The sequence below is a fragment of the Aricia agestis genome, chromosome 3, assembly GCF_905147365.1.
Source record: "Aricia agestis chromosome 3, ilAriAges1.1, whole genome shotgun sequence".
Classification (NCBI taxonomy): domain Eukaryota; kingdom Metazoa; phylum Arthropoda; class Insecta; order Lepidoptera; family Lycaenidae; genus Aricia; species Aricia agestis.
In genome coordinates, this window is record NC_056408.1 from 100,403 (window position 1) to 112,853 (window position 12,451).

A 12,451-nucleotide genomic window follows, 5' to 3' on the forward strand; every position below is an offset into this window, starting at 1 on the left:
CCACGCATCCCAAGGCCGGGCACCACAAACCGGGGATTAGGGACCCACGGGTCCATCCATCCACAAACACACACACATATGTACACAGAAACGCACGCTGGTGTATAGAAGAGTTAAATAAAATGAGAAGGATAGAGTAGAGAAGGTGGTGAAATATGAGACTAAATAAAATAAACGACAAACGAAGAGTAAGCTATAAAAAGAGAGAAAGACAGGAAAGACCGGCGTTCAGCCATCCTGGATACGTCACTCCGTGTAAAGGGTGGGGTGGCGCACCCAGGCGCCCAGGGACCGGTATCGCCCCCGCCCCCAACCTAACCTTTTTTTTTTTTTTTTTTTTTTTTTTTTTTAGGAGGGGAAATACTTTGCGTATCCCCCGCCCCCTCGGGGAAAGGGGCGGGGGTATGTGGGACTCCCTACAAGAGGTCTACCCACTAAAACCCCCCCAGCCCTTCGTCATGCGCCTAGTGCGGGAGGGACGGGAACCGCGGAGCGACTACAACTCCGCCCCTCCCAGCGCGCTGCCGCAACCGGCACCTTCTTCGAGCGGCTTGAGCCGCTGACCTCGCCGAGAGGCCCCCGGGCTATAGGGGGGCTGTCTTCTCGGGACCCTTTATGCGGGCGGGAATCCCCCGATCACCGCCCGCGGGTCTAGGCCTCCGTCTCCATATTGGCAGAGACGGGCGGAGCCCGCGCGCCCTTGGGCTTCGGCTTTTGCCGAGCCTTTTTGGACGGGGCCTTCTCTTCTCGGGGGGCCGGCTTTTTCGCGGCAGATGGACATCCTCTGCCGCCCAGCACGTGCCCCCTTTCCGCCCTGCCAGCGGCCTCGCACAGGGCGCAGTTAGGTTCCGCAGCCCCGCACTCCGCCGCCTTGTGCCCCGGTTTCCCGCACCGGAAACAAGTCCGGCTACGGTCCACCGGGCACTGGCACTTGGCAGCCACGTGGCCGGTGTTCTGACAGCGGAAGCAACGCGTCGGCCTCGCGGCCAACAACGTCGCTCTCGCCAACACCCAGCCAACCCGCAACCGCCCAGAGCTCGAGAGCTTCTTGGCGGCTGCGGCTGGGAGGCGGATCCAACAAGACCCGTCCCCCCGCGGCCCCTCCCTCATAGGCCCCACCCGGACATCTCCGGCCAGGCACTCTCCATCAACCGCGACCGCTTCCCTGATTTCGGCGGCCGTCACAGAGTCGTCCAGGCCGGCGACACGCATCTCTGCGCAAGCAGCCGGCCGTCCGACCCTCACTTCTTGAGGCAGGACGGTTTTGAGCCTTGCGGCAAAGGCGTCCGCCTTCTTCCCTGCGCCCTCTCCAGCTATGGTGAGAAGACACCCTCCAGTTCGGGCCCGACGGTAGCGGACTTGCGGAATATCAAACTCCGCAATGCTTATCGCCCGCCGGGCCGTCTCAAGAGCCTTGGCATACGTCAGACCCGCCCTCACGGCCGACTCCTCAATAGTGAGAGCGACGGCCGCAGTGGCGGGGACGCGGAGCCTCGGCTTCTTCTTCTTCTTCGGGGCGGCTGTAGATGGTGTAGCCGCCCCCTTCTTCTTCCCACCCTTCGGACCCACCGTGGTCCAAGGGGTCTCTGTACCAGGGGAGCTGATGGTCGCTCCCCCTTGTGCCGCCTCTTGGGCTGCCATAGAAGGCCGCTTCTTCTTCTTTTTCTTCTTAGCCTTTGAAGGCCCAGGCGCCGTGGATGCAGCAGAAGCCTCTGTAGGGGCCGCTGCAGCGACGGGCGGTTGTGTCTTCTCCGGTTTGGCCGGTTTCCCTTTCGCCTTTTTCGGCCGAGGGGGTCCCGGCACCTCTTCTTCCATAGGCGCAACGACACTCGCGGGGGCGGTTGGGAGGTCCTCATCCCGAATTCCGTCCGACGCCAGCGGTGGCCTGCGTCTCGGCTCCGGCAGGAGGCGGTCCTCCAGCCCGGCGAGCCTGGCGTTCAGCATATTGCCGAAGGTCTCCGCGTTCGTACGGGAGACCTCGGCCAACAGCTGACGCATGTCATCTCCGGTAGGTTGCGAGGCCTTCTTCCGCACCTCGTCCAGCTCTTGGCGTAGCGCCGCCACTTGCTCTTCAAGGCGCGTGTTTCTGGCCTCCAGCACCTTCACTTCCTCTGTTGTGCAGAGGGTCGTCAACTTATTGAAGACCATCCGTATGGTCGCCACCGATTCCTTAAGGTACTTTTGGTATGTTCCCTTAAGGTTCGTGGACTTCCTGGCGATCATATCGACGGTCTTCAATGTGTCCTCCACTGTCTTCGTTATGTCCGCGCCCGTCCATTCCTTCTTAGCCTCTTCTCCCGACGGGGAAGTGGCGGAGAGGTCTGAATCCTTGAAGGCGGCGCGCAGAAACGCATGCGACCACCTCGCCTCATTCGCTGCTTCGGCAATCTCCTCCTCGGCTTGGAGCCGGAGGGCCTCCTCCTTTTCGCGGTTATAGTCGGCCTGCGCCTTAGCCAGGCCGACGTATTGGCCGGTCGTTGGAGGCCGGCCACGTCCTCTTTTAGGTTCGAGCACCGTCGCCTTACTAGTCGACGGCGCCTCATCAGTCTCATCCAGGAGTCTCCTTTTTAGGGGAGTCGTACGTCCAGATTGTGCGGGCAGCCCCACGGAGTCCAGCGACAAATTGCTGCTGGACTCCGTGTAGAAGTCCTCGCTGTCTTCATCGGTGTGCGGATATCTTTCCAGCGGGGTAAGGAGCACCACCGGCTTGCGATCCGCGCGCTTCTTAGCGCTTCCTTTCCTCTCCTTCCTCCTTTCGCCTTTCTCCTCTTCCTTCCTCTCCTCCCTCCTCGCAATAAGTGGCCCCTCCGTATACACGGGCCGACCACCGTCCGAAGACGGTGTGTGGGATTCCCCGGCCCCTGAGGAGCCGAGACCCACCCGGAGAATACTTTTCTTAGTGCGACTATCCATCTTTCCCAAACTCCGACACCCCGGGTCGCGGGCCCTTTCGTCACACTGTGGGCGCAGCCAAACACACACACAAACACTCGCCCATACCGGCGTTCAGCCACCCCTCCCGTGTCACCGTGAAAACGCTCACGATGGCACGGGGGAGGTGCCCAGGGACACGACGTGGACGGACCGGTATCGCCCCCGCCCCCAACCTTTTTTTTTTTTTTTTTTTTTTTTTTTTTTTTTCACGCAGTGAAATGCAGTGACGCATTCGACGCAGGGGATGGGGACTCCCACTGCGGATATGTGGGGCTCGCCGCGGCGAAGATGGTAGGTGCCGCGGCCCTACCCACTAAAACACTGCGGTACTCCTCTTCATGACATGCAGGGTTGCGAGCACGCGCGAGCCTTCGTCCGCGGTCCTGCATGCGTGTGCCCGCGTATCAATAGCGGGCCCGTCTTCCTTGGAGCACTGTTCGTACGCTCCTTAGGCCGAACAGAGGCCCTCCCAGGGCTTGCATAGGCCTATCTCTCCTTTGTCGCGATGCGCGAGGAGTACGCAGCGCATCGCGACCCTCTCGGGGACTCGACTCGTTGGGCGGCGGCATCCCCATACCACCGCCCCGAGCCCCCCGGCTAAGGCGGCAAGTGGTCATTACCAATGACCTGTCGTCGCCTCGGCCGTCTTCTTCGGCGGGGGTCGAGCGCCTCCAGCTCTCTCATACGCTCGGCCTCCTCCTTCGCGGCGATGACATCTTCGCAGAAGTCCTGCACCGCTGTCCATCCAGGTTCACTGCCCACCATGGCGCGAACCAATGCGGGCAGCGAAAGGTCAAATCCAATGGCGGCCGTGAGGGCCGCCCGTTGTCCAGTCCAGGAGGGACAGGCAGAAACGGTGTGTTCCGCCGTGTCCCTGTCACAGTCACAGTGGTGACAGCGCGTACTCTCTTCTCGGTTCGCGATCTCACACAGGTAACGGCCGAAGCAGCCGTGTCCGGTCAGCACCTGCGTGAGTCGGAACGAGAGCGCGCCGTGCTTTCTGGTCAACCACTCTCTCAGTACTGGTCTCATGGCCAGCACCAGTGCCACGCTTACTTGAGGCTCCAGGAGCCGTTCCTCCCAGAGCTCAATTGTCACTTCCCTGGCCCGATCCCTCCACCGACGGACGGCGTCCGGAAGGGGGTTGCTGCCCCCCGCGCGGACTTCAGCGCCACGCCAGTACACATCGGCGAGGGCAAGAGCGTCGAGGTCCCATGGGACACTGCCAGCGAGGAGGCACGCCGCGTCCCGGGAGATTGTGCGGTACCCGCGAATCGCGCGTGTCGCCATCACTCGCTGCAGCCGCCCCAGGGCCAGCCTATTCTCCGGTAGCAGGTTTTCTGCCCATATCGGCGCCCCATACATTGCCATGGAACGGACAACGCCCATGTAGAGGCGCCGACAAGCCAAACTCGGGCCCCCGAGATTCGGGAGCAGCGAGGCAAGGGCACCCGCAGACTTCTTTACTTTCTCGGATAGCCGGCGGAAGTGTTCCTTGAATGACCACCGGCTATCGAGGGCCAGACCAAGGTAGGTCATTGTAGGCGCTATCTTTATTCTCGTTCCACTCACTATGACTTCCAAGTCCGGCGGCGGCGCGTTTCTGGGCCCGTGGAACAAGAGGGCCTCCGACTTGTTCAATGCCACCGTCAGACCCAGAGCCTGGATCCTCCTCACGACCTGAGCGACTGCTGCCGTTGCCAGGATTTTCGCCTCTCGATGGGACTTGGCGCGGCAGACGACCGCTGTGTCGTCCGCGTATGCAACGAGCTCCACGCCCGGAAGATTGGCGCCGCGGAGCACGTAGTCGTAGCCTATATCCCATAGGCCCGGACCGAGAGACGAACCCTGCGGGACGCCACAGTCCACCTCCAGGTCCTCCCAGCCTTCTTCGGTGGGGTACTCCACCGAGCGCTCCGATAGATAGTTGCTGATGGTACGACGCAAATATCTTGGCACTCGATGGTACCGTAGTCCCTCTTTTATGGTCTCCCAGGGCAGGGTGTTGAACGCATTGGTGATGTCCAACGAGACAACCAACACCACCCCACCCCGAGAGATTTCCTCCTCCGAAATCTGCCGCACACGCGCTACCGCGTCTATCGTCGAGCGACGAGATCTGAACCCGAACTGAGCGTCGCTCACCCCGCCCCCAACCTAACCTAACCTAACCTAACCTAACCTTTTTTTTTTTTTTTTTTTTTTTTAGGAGGGGAAATACGTTACGTATCCCCCACCCCTTCGGGGGAAGGGGCGGGGGTATGTGGGACTCCCTACACGAGGTTTACCCACTAAAACCCCCCCATGCCCTCCTTCCAGCCGTGAGATGCGGGTACTTTTCTAAGACTTCCGCGTCCTCACGGCCGTTCGCCGCACCCGGCACAACTCCGTTGCGGCGGCTGGTGTTCTGCCGCCGCCTTTCTTCACCGAGAGCTCCCCGGGCATCTAGGGAGCTTCCTTCTCGGGGCCCTTCGCGCGGGCGGTGATCCCCCGATCAACCGCCCACGGGCCTATGGCTCCACCTCCATGGCGGGCTGGGGCTGCCTAACCCCAGCACCACCGGCTCCAGGCTCTTTTGGCCGAGCCTTTTCGGAGGGAGCTCCGCGTCTCTTCCGGCGCTTGGTGCTGGGGAGCGGCTTCGCAGTGACGCAGCCGCTACTACCCAGCACATGGTCCTTGTCCTTGCCGAGTGCCTCGCAGAAGAAGCAATTGGGCTGCTTCTCCCGGCACTCGGCTGCCTTGTGCTCCGGCTTCCCACAGCGGAAACAGTTCCGGCTGCGATCCACCGGGCACTGGCATGTCGTCGCCAGGTGGCCGGTGTCGAGGCATCGGTAACACCGCTTGGGCCTCGCGGCCAGCAGTGTCACCTTAGCCGACACCCAGCCCACTTGCAGCCGCTTCAAGCTGATGAGCTTTTTGGCGGCTGCAACGGGGACGCTCAGCCAGACAGAGCCGTCGCCCCACCTTCCTTTCCTTATTGGGCCCGACCTGATGGAGTTGGCCGGGCACCCACCTTCTCTAGACACCGCCTCGATGACCTCGGCGGTCGTAGCTGAGTCGTCCAGCCCGGTGATACGCATTTCCACGCATTTCGCCGGGCGTCCGACTTTTACAACGTCAGGGTCGAGAACTTCCCTCAGCTTCTCAGCGAGGGCGTCCGCCTTTTCTTGGGCGCCCTCACCAGGAATGGTGAGGACGCGCGCACCGGTCTGAGCTAGACGGAAGCGGAGCTGGAGCTTTTGGATGTCCAGCTCTGCCAGTCCGCTGGTCGTCACCGCGTTCTTAGCCTTTAAAAGGACGTCACTGTATTTGACGCCCTTCTCCGCGGCGTTCGCCCCCAACGTGAGAGTGATCGCCGCGGTGGCTGGAGCACGGAGCTTGGCCTTCCTCTTCTTCTTTCTTGGGGCGGCTTTAGCTGGAGTAGCCACCCCTTTCTTCTTCTGCCTGCGCGGGCCAACTGTGGTCCACGGGGCCTCAACGGGAGGGGCGTTGGTGTTCTGCCCCCCCTTTAACCTAACCTAACCTAACCTAACCTAACCTAACCTAACCTAACCTAACCTAACCTAACCTTTTTTTTTTTTTTTTTTTTTTTATGCGCAGGGGAAACCCATCATGGGTCCCCCGGGTCGGGTATGTGCCTCAGTTAAGCTGAAGCACCCCGGGGGTATGTGAGACTCCTACTCACTAAAACCACCTGCGGTTCGCCTTCAGTCGTATAAAGGAGGGATGTCCCGGATCTACCAAACACAGGACTCCCTCCACGACCGGCCGGTCTACCTCAAAAGGGACCGGACTTCCACCAAAAATAAGGGAATGCTTAGGCAAACTAAAGCGTTCCCCTCGGCGCCGGGACTAGCTTAGCCGGACAGGTACCCATCCTGACCCGGAGCCCCGTGGGACGAGAGTTATTGGAGGTTCGCATAGCGACGCCTCCGCACTCCCGTCCTACGCCGGCGGAGCGGCAGAGAGGTGGGATCGTCCTCTCTGTCCCGCTCCGAGGCCTCTTTCTGCGACATCACAATTTCGCAAAAAGAGACCGCCGCCTGCCAGGCCTCATCGCTCTCGAGCATGCAGCGCACCATGCTCGGGAGCGAGAGGTCCCCGCCTAGCACTGCCACGAGATCGTGGCGCTGCACGGCCCAACGATCGCACACCTCGAGGGTATGCTGGGCCGTGTCCTCTGCAGCGCCGCATTCATGGCAGGCTGGCGTTGGCTCTCTCCTGGCGACCTTACACAGGTACTCACCGAAGCATCCGTGCCCGGTGAGTACCTGTGTAAGGCGGAAGGTGAGGGGTTTTCTCTTGCGGCGCATCCACGCCGCAAGAACTGGACGCAGTGCCTCGGCGGTACGTTGACCGTACCGGGTCTGCGCCAGATCCTCACCCCACCTCCTCAGCAACCACTGCTCTCCGAGTCTCCGGAACCGCCTAAGCTCCTCCCACGAAGGGGCTTCGCCATTCGACCTCCCCTCAGTGATGAGGAGGTTCAACTCGGCGAGCACCCTCGCCGTGAGCTCCCATGGCGGTTCCCCCGCCAGAGCAGTTGCTGCCGCCCAGGAGACTGTACGGTAGCCCCTGATGACTCTCACCGCAATGACCCGCTGCATTTTGTGCAGCAGGGCTCTATTACGCACGGTGAGAGCATCCACCCATATTGGGGCACCGTACAGAGCCATACTCCGGCACACCCCGGAGTACAGCTGCCGACAGGCTTGGCTGGGCCCTCCCACATTTGGCAGGAGTCGACCCAGTGAGGATGCCGCTCTTATGACCTTCGGTCCCAGCTGCTGGAAATGGGGACCGAAGGTCCACCTTCCATCCAGGGTGAGCCCAAGATACTTGATGGTGGGGCTCACCCTGATCTCCTCGTCTCCGACACGAAGTCGTGCACCCGGTGGAGGTCCCCTTTTACCGGGTCCGCGAAACATAAGGGCTTCGGTCTTCTCAAAACGGACCCGAAGCCCCAATCGTCTTATGCGGCTGACCACCAGCGATACTGCCGATTCGGTCAGCCGCGCTGCCTCTTGATACGTCCTCCCCCGGGCTGTGATAAAGGTGTCGTCCGCATACGCGGAGACACCCATCCCAGGGAGGAGGCAGCATCGCAGGACCCAGTCGTAGCCGATGACCCACAGACCCGGCCCAAGTGCCGACCCCTGTGGGACACCGCAGTCGACCTCCACCAACACCAGGACCCCGTCCCGGTTCTCCCACACGACCTCTCTGTCGGAGAGCCAATCTCCCACCAGCCTTCTGATATACAAGGGGACACCGAAGTACTCCAGTGCCCCAAGTATCACGCTGTGAGGAAGGCTGTTGAAAGCATTGGCTATGTCGAGCGACACCCCCAACACCACATCCCCTTCGCGTTCCGCCTCCTGCGTCACCGACCGTAGGTACCGCATGGCGTCGACGGTAGACCGACCAGCCCGGAAACCGTACTGATGATTGGACAGTTTCGGTCCCGGGCCCTCCTCCAAGTGCTGAACGAGTCGTGAAGCCACAATACGTTCCAGTGCCTTCCCGACTTCGTTCAGCAACACTATCGGCCTTACCGCCGACGCCTGGTCCGGTGGCCGACCTCCTTTAGGCAAAAGGACGAGTCGGCCCCTCTTCCAACCCTTCGGGAACTGCCCAGATTGAAGACACTGGTCAAACAGTTCCCGAAGGGGATCCTCGAGGTGCACGAGTGCCAATGACAGCACCTTCCCGTGCACCCCGTCCGGACCCGGCGCCCTCTTCTTGTCACGGAGGCGGGACAGAACCGCCTCCATTTCCTGGTCAGTGACGGGTGGCGGAACACCTTCCTCCAAGGCCAAGTCCGGCGTTGGCCGAGCCATGCGAGGCGGAGCAAATTCAGCTGGGTGGGCAGGGAACAGTTCCCTGACGATGCTCCCCAGCAGCTCCGGTTGGAGCGATTCCGTCAACGGGGTCGACTGGACGCGGAGTTTATCCCGCGCCCTTTTATACGGTCGACCCCAAGGGTCACTATTAAGACCCTCTACCAGCTCCAACCATGCTGCCTCTTTAGCTCGGCTCATGGCCAGCTTCAGGGTCTCCCTCTTTTCGACGTAGGCCCTGTGCAGCCGACCATCTCGCTCCGTGTCCTGAGGTCGGCGCCGCCTGCTGCGTCCGTAGGCGCGGCGCGCCGCATTGCAGGCAGCGCGGAGGTCCGTCAATTCGGCCGACCACCAATAAACCGAACGACGTGGAGGGGGCGGACCATAAACTTTTGGCATGGCTGCCTGGCAGACGTTCTTGAGTACGTCACCAAAGCAGCCAGCCATCTCATCAACCCCCTGACCATGCCACGTCGACGGGAGACACCAGCGGCCGACAATTGCGGCCTCCTCTGCCAGTTCCCGGTCGAGCCCGGATAATGCCCAACGCGGGAATCTGCTACGACCTCTGGACAACGCCGGACTCGACCTGGAGGGCGGAGACACCTCAAACCGAATATAACGGTGGTCTGAGAGTGTCTCCAACTCGGTGACCACCCTCCATCCTCCTATACTGCGTGCGATGTCGGGCGTGGCGAAAGTCAGATCCACCACTGACTCCCCGTTCCATCGCACGCAAGTCGGGACTGTCCCATGATTAATAAGAGACAGCCCCGTTACCATCGCCCATTCTTCCACTTCTCTCCCTTTAGGATTTGTGACCGGGGAACCCCACGCTGAGGACTTTGCGTTAAAGTCCCCCGCCACAACCACTGGGAGAGGAGCCAACCGTCTTATGAGTGGCCCTAGAGTGTCAAGAAATCGCTCCAGGGCCGCTAAATTTTGATTCGGGGAGAAATACACGCCTACAATGGCAATTTCTCCCCGGACTGCCACCACATAACCCGGCCCCCTCGCTTTGGGTATGAGGGGGGGGCCACTAACCTGCCAGGAGACAACGGCAACAGAGCCATCCGTATCTCCTGCCCAATGCGGCAGGGGAGGCACAAAATAAGGCTCCGCTACCACTACCACATCAACTAACCACTCCGCCATTGACTGCAGGAGAAGATCCTGCGCCGCAGCAGAGTGGTTGACGTTCGCCTGTAAGAAGCCGAGATGTCCTGGCATTACTCTGACATCTCGGCCTCAGGCGCCTCCTGCTCTCTCCCGGTTGGTCTTAGGGGGAGAGCTTTACCACGTGTGGATGGGGGATTACAGGTTTTCCCCCCCATGATGTGGTTTGCCTTACGACCGGCATCTGCACATGCAGCGCAGTGAGGCTCCGATGTGCAGGTGTTGGCCTTATGCCCAGGCTGGCTGCACCGCAGGCAAAGTTCGCTGCGGTCCTTCTTCGAGGGGCACATAATGGCGGAGTGCCCCAGTTCGTAGCACCTAAAACAGTGCCTGGACCGCATCCCCTCATGTACGACCCTGACTCGACTCCAGCCAACGCAGAGACTGCCCCGCTTCAGCAGCTCCTTGCCTGCAGTGATTGGGCAGGACATCCTCGCAAAACCATTTCCACGGAAACTGCGGAAGATGTCCCCCACCCAGACTTGTTCGAGGGCACAGCCTCCCTCCTTTGCCACCGCTGCCTTAATGCTGGCAGCGTTGGCAGTATCGTCCAAACCCGTCAATTTAAAACACGCAGTCAAAACGGGTCTGGAGATGTCCGCCACATCTGACAAGACCGAGGCCAACTTGTTGGCCAATTTGTCCGCCTTGTCCCCACTCGTCCTACCGGGAACCTGGATCAAGCGGGCCCCCGTCGCCGAGTTGCGGATTCTTAAAGGCCCCAACCCGAACTCTTGCGGGTCTATCGCCAGCCTGGCTTTTGTCAGCGCCTCTCCGTAAGACACCCCCGATTGTTGGGCCTCTGGGCGCAACTTTACAATGATGGCCTCAGAGTTCGGGAGTGTCAACTTTTTACCCTTGGGGGCACTTTTCGGAGCCTCTTTGGGTTTCGCCTTGGGCTTCTTCGCCCCTTTGCGGCGGACGACCTCCGACCAACCCTCTGCCGGCCCCGACTGCGGCTGTGGTTCAGCCATCACAGGCACCGGTTGCGGCGAAAATTGCTGCACCTCTTCCGTGCGACGCTCTCGACCCTGCGACTTCTCTTTAGAGACAGAATGTCCAAAGCTGGTCCATTCTGTCTCCTTAGTCTTCTTGCCCTTGCCTTTGCCTTTGCCCTTCTCTACGGGTGCCTTGGCGGGGGCAGGGCGCGTCACAGGACGAACTGGAAGTGGAGGAAACTCTTCCCGATGACGTGAGGACATCTCCATTGGAGCCGACTGTCTGGGTGTCCCGATAATCGGCGACTTCTCCCTCACCACTGGCGCCGGTGCCAAAGAGGCACCACTTGCTTCACGTGCCGCATTCTTTCGGTCCGCCGCCAGTGGCGGGCGAACAATCGGAGGAGGCGGCAGCCTGTCCTTAATGGCAGCAAGCCGGCCGTCGATCATATTACCGACCATCCGGGCTATGCTGCCCTCCAGAGTACTCAGCTGCTCTTCACTCAACATAGAGTGACGCTGTGCTGCTACCGCCTTCTTGGCTTCCTCGAAGTCACGCCGGTAAGCGCGCACCTCCTCCTTTAAATTGGCCACCTCTCTTTGGAGCCGATTATTATCGGCCCGGAGGCGGCGCGTTTCCTCCACTTCCGTTCTCATTGCCAGAGTCTCCAAGACAGACCTGATTACCCCGGTGGCTCGACGAATCTGGCTAGCATATCCCCCTTTAAGGTTAGTAGATCTGCTAGCAATGTAGAGTATATCGTCGAGCCTTCCTACAGCTGTGGTCATCAGGTCGTCAGCTGCCATCTGGTCCACGTCTAGATCCAAAGGACCCGGCCTCTCGCACGTTACCTCCTTTACCGGAGACTTCCGGAAGGATTGTCTCTCAAGGGAGGACACAAAATCCTCTGCTTTTTGTGCCTCCTTCTCCGTTAGGGCCTGTCGAGCCGCCGTCAACAAGCTGGCCGTCCCACGGCCTCTACCACGCCTAGCAGTGGGCAGCTTCTTGGCCCTGCCTGACGCAACGTCTGTACCTTCAGTATCAGAGCCGGAACGCTCCGAATACAGACGTTTGCGAGTCACAGGCTCCGACTCTGACATCGAAACCGGCACAGACGTCATCGTCCAGTCATCACCTAGGATCTCGCCTAGTGTGATGCCACCAGAGACCGTCAAACGGCTCGTTGAAGGCCCAGCAACAGCCTTGTCAGAAGGCATTACTCCCTTCTTACCTCTATTCCTGTCGGAATCCGTACCTCCCTCGCTTCTGCTCCTGCTCCTACTCCTACTCACATTCCCCCCCTTCTTCTTAGTCTTCCTAGACCCCCCCCCTTGACTTCTACCATCACCTCCTGACATGTTAACCCGTGGCTAACAGACAGGAGTAGCAAAAACTACTCGTCGAACCCGGAGTACCGCAAGGCACCGTGAAATGCCCTGTTGCACCACAGAGTACCAACTTAAAAAACTACTAGAAATGGAAAAAACAAAAACCCAACACCAAAAAATAACATAAAAAGTACCCTACAACTAAATAATAATTAATAAAAATACAAAAAAGTA

The 12,451-nt window shown here is 60.1% G+C and overlaps 3 protein-coding genes across 3 annotated transcripts; all 3 read right to left on the bottom strand.

Annotated features, from left to right (window-relative positions):
• Nucleotides 1-3,531: 3,531 nt before the first annotated feature.
• Nucleotides 3,532-8,730, bottom strand: LOC121740348. The gene is made up of 4 exons (XM_042133021.1): nucleotides 7,297-8,730; nucleotides 5,802-6,378; nucleotides 5,457-5,684; nucleotides 3,532-5,010 (listed from the first exon to the last, which is right to left on the bottom strand). The coding sequence occupies exons 1-4, from the start codon at nucleotides 8,706-8,708 to the stop codon at nucleotides 3,532-3,534; spliced, it is 3,696 nt and encodes a 1,231-aa protein (XP_041988955.1). The 5' UTR covers nucleotides 8,709-8,730.
• Nucleotides 8,731-8,883: 153 nt separating this feature from the next.
• Nucleotides 8,884-10,155, bottom strand: LOC121740349. The gene is made up of 2 exons (XM_042133022.1): nucleotides 8,940-10,155; nucleotides 8,884-8,895 (listed from the first exon to the last, which is right to left on the bottom strand). Exons 1-2 carry the CDS (start codon nucleotides 10,002-10,004, stop codon nucleotides 8,884-8,886), a joined length of 1,077 nt encoding a protein of 358 aa, XP_041988956.1. The 5' UTR covers nucleotides 10,005-10,155.
• Nucleotides 10,004-12,247, bottom strand: LOC121740351 (eukaryotic translation initiation factor 3 subunit A-like). Its single transcript, XM_042133023.1, has one exon. It carries the CDS (start codon nucleotides 12,245-12,247, stop codon nucleotides 10,004-10,006), a length of 2,244 nt encoding a protein of 747 aa, XP_041988957.1.
• Nucleotides 12,248-12,451: the final 204 nt, after the last annotated feature.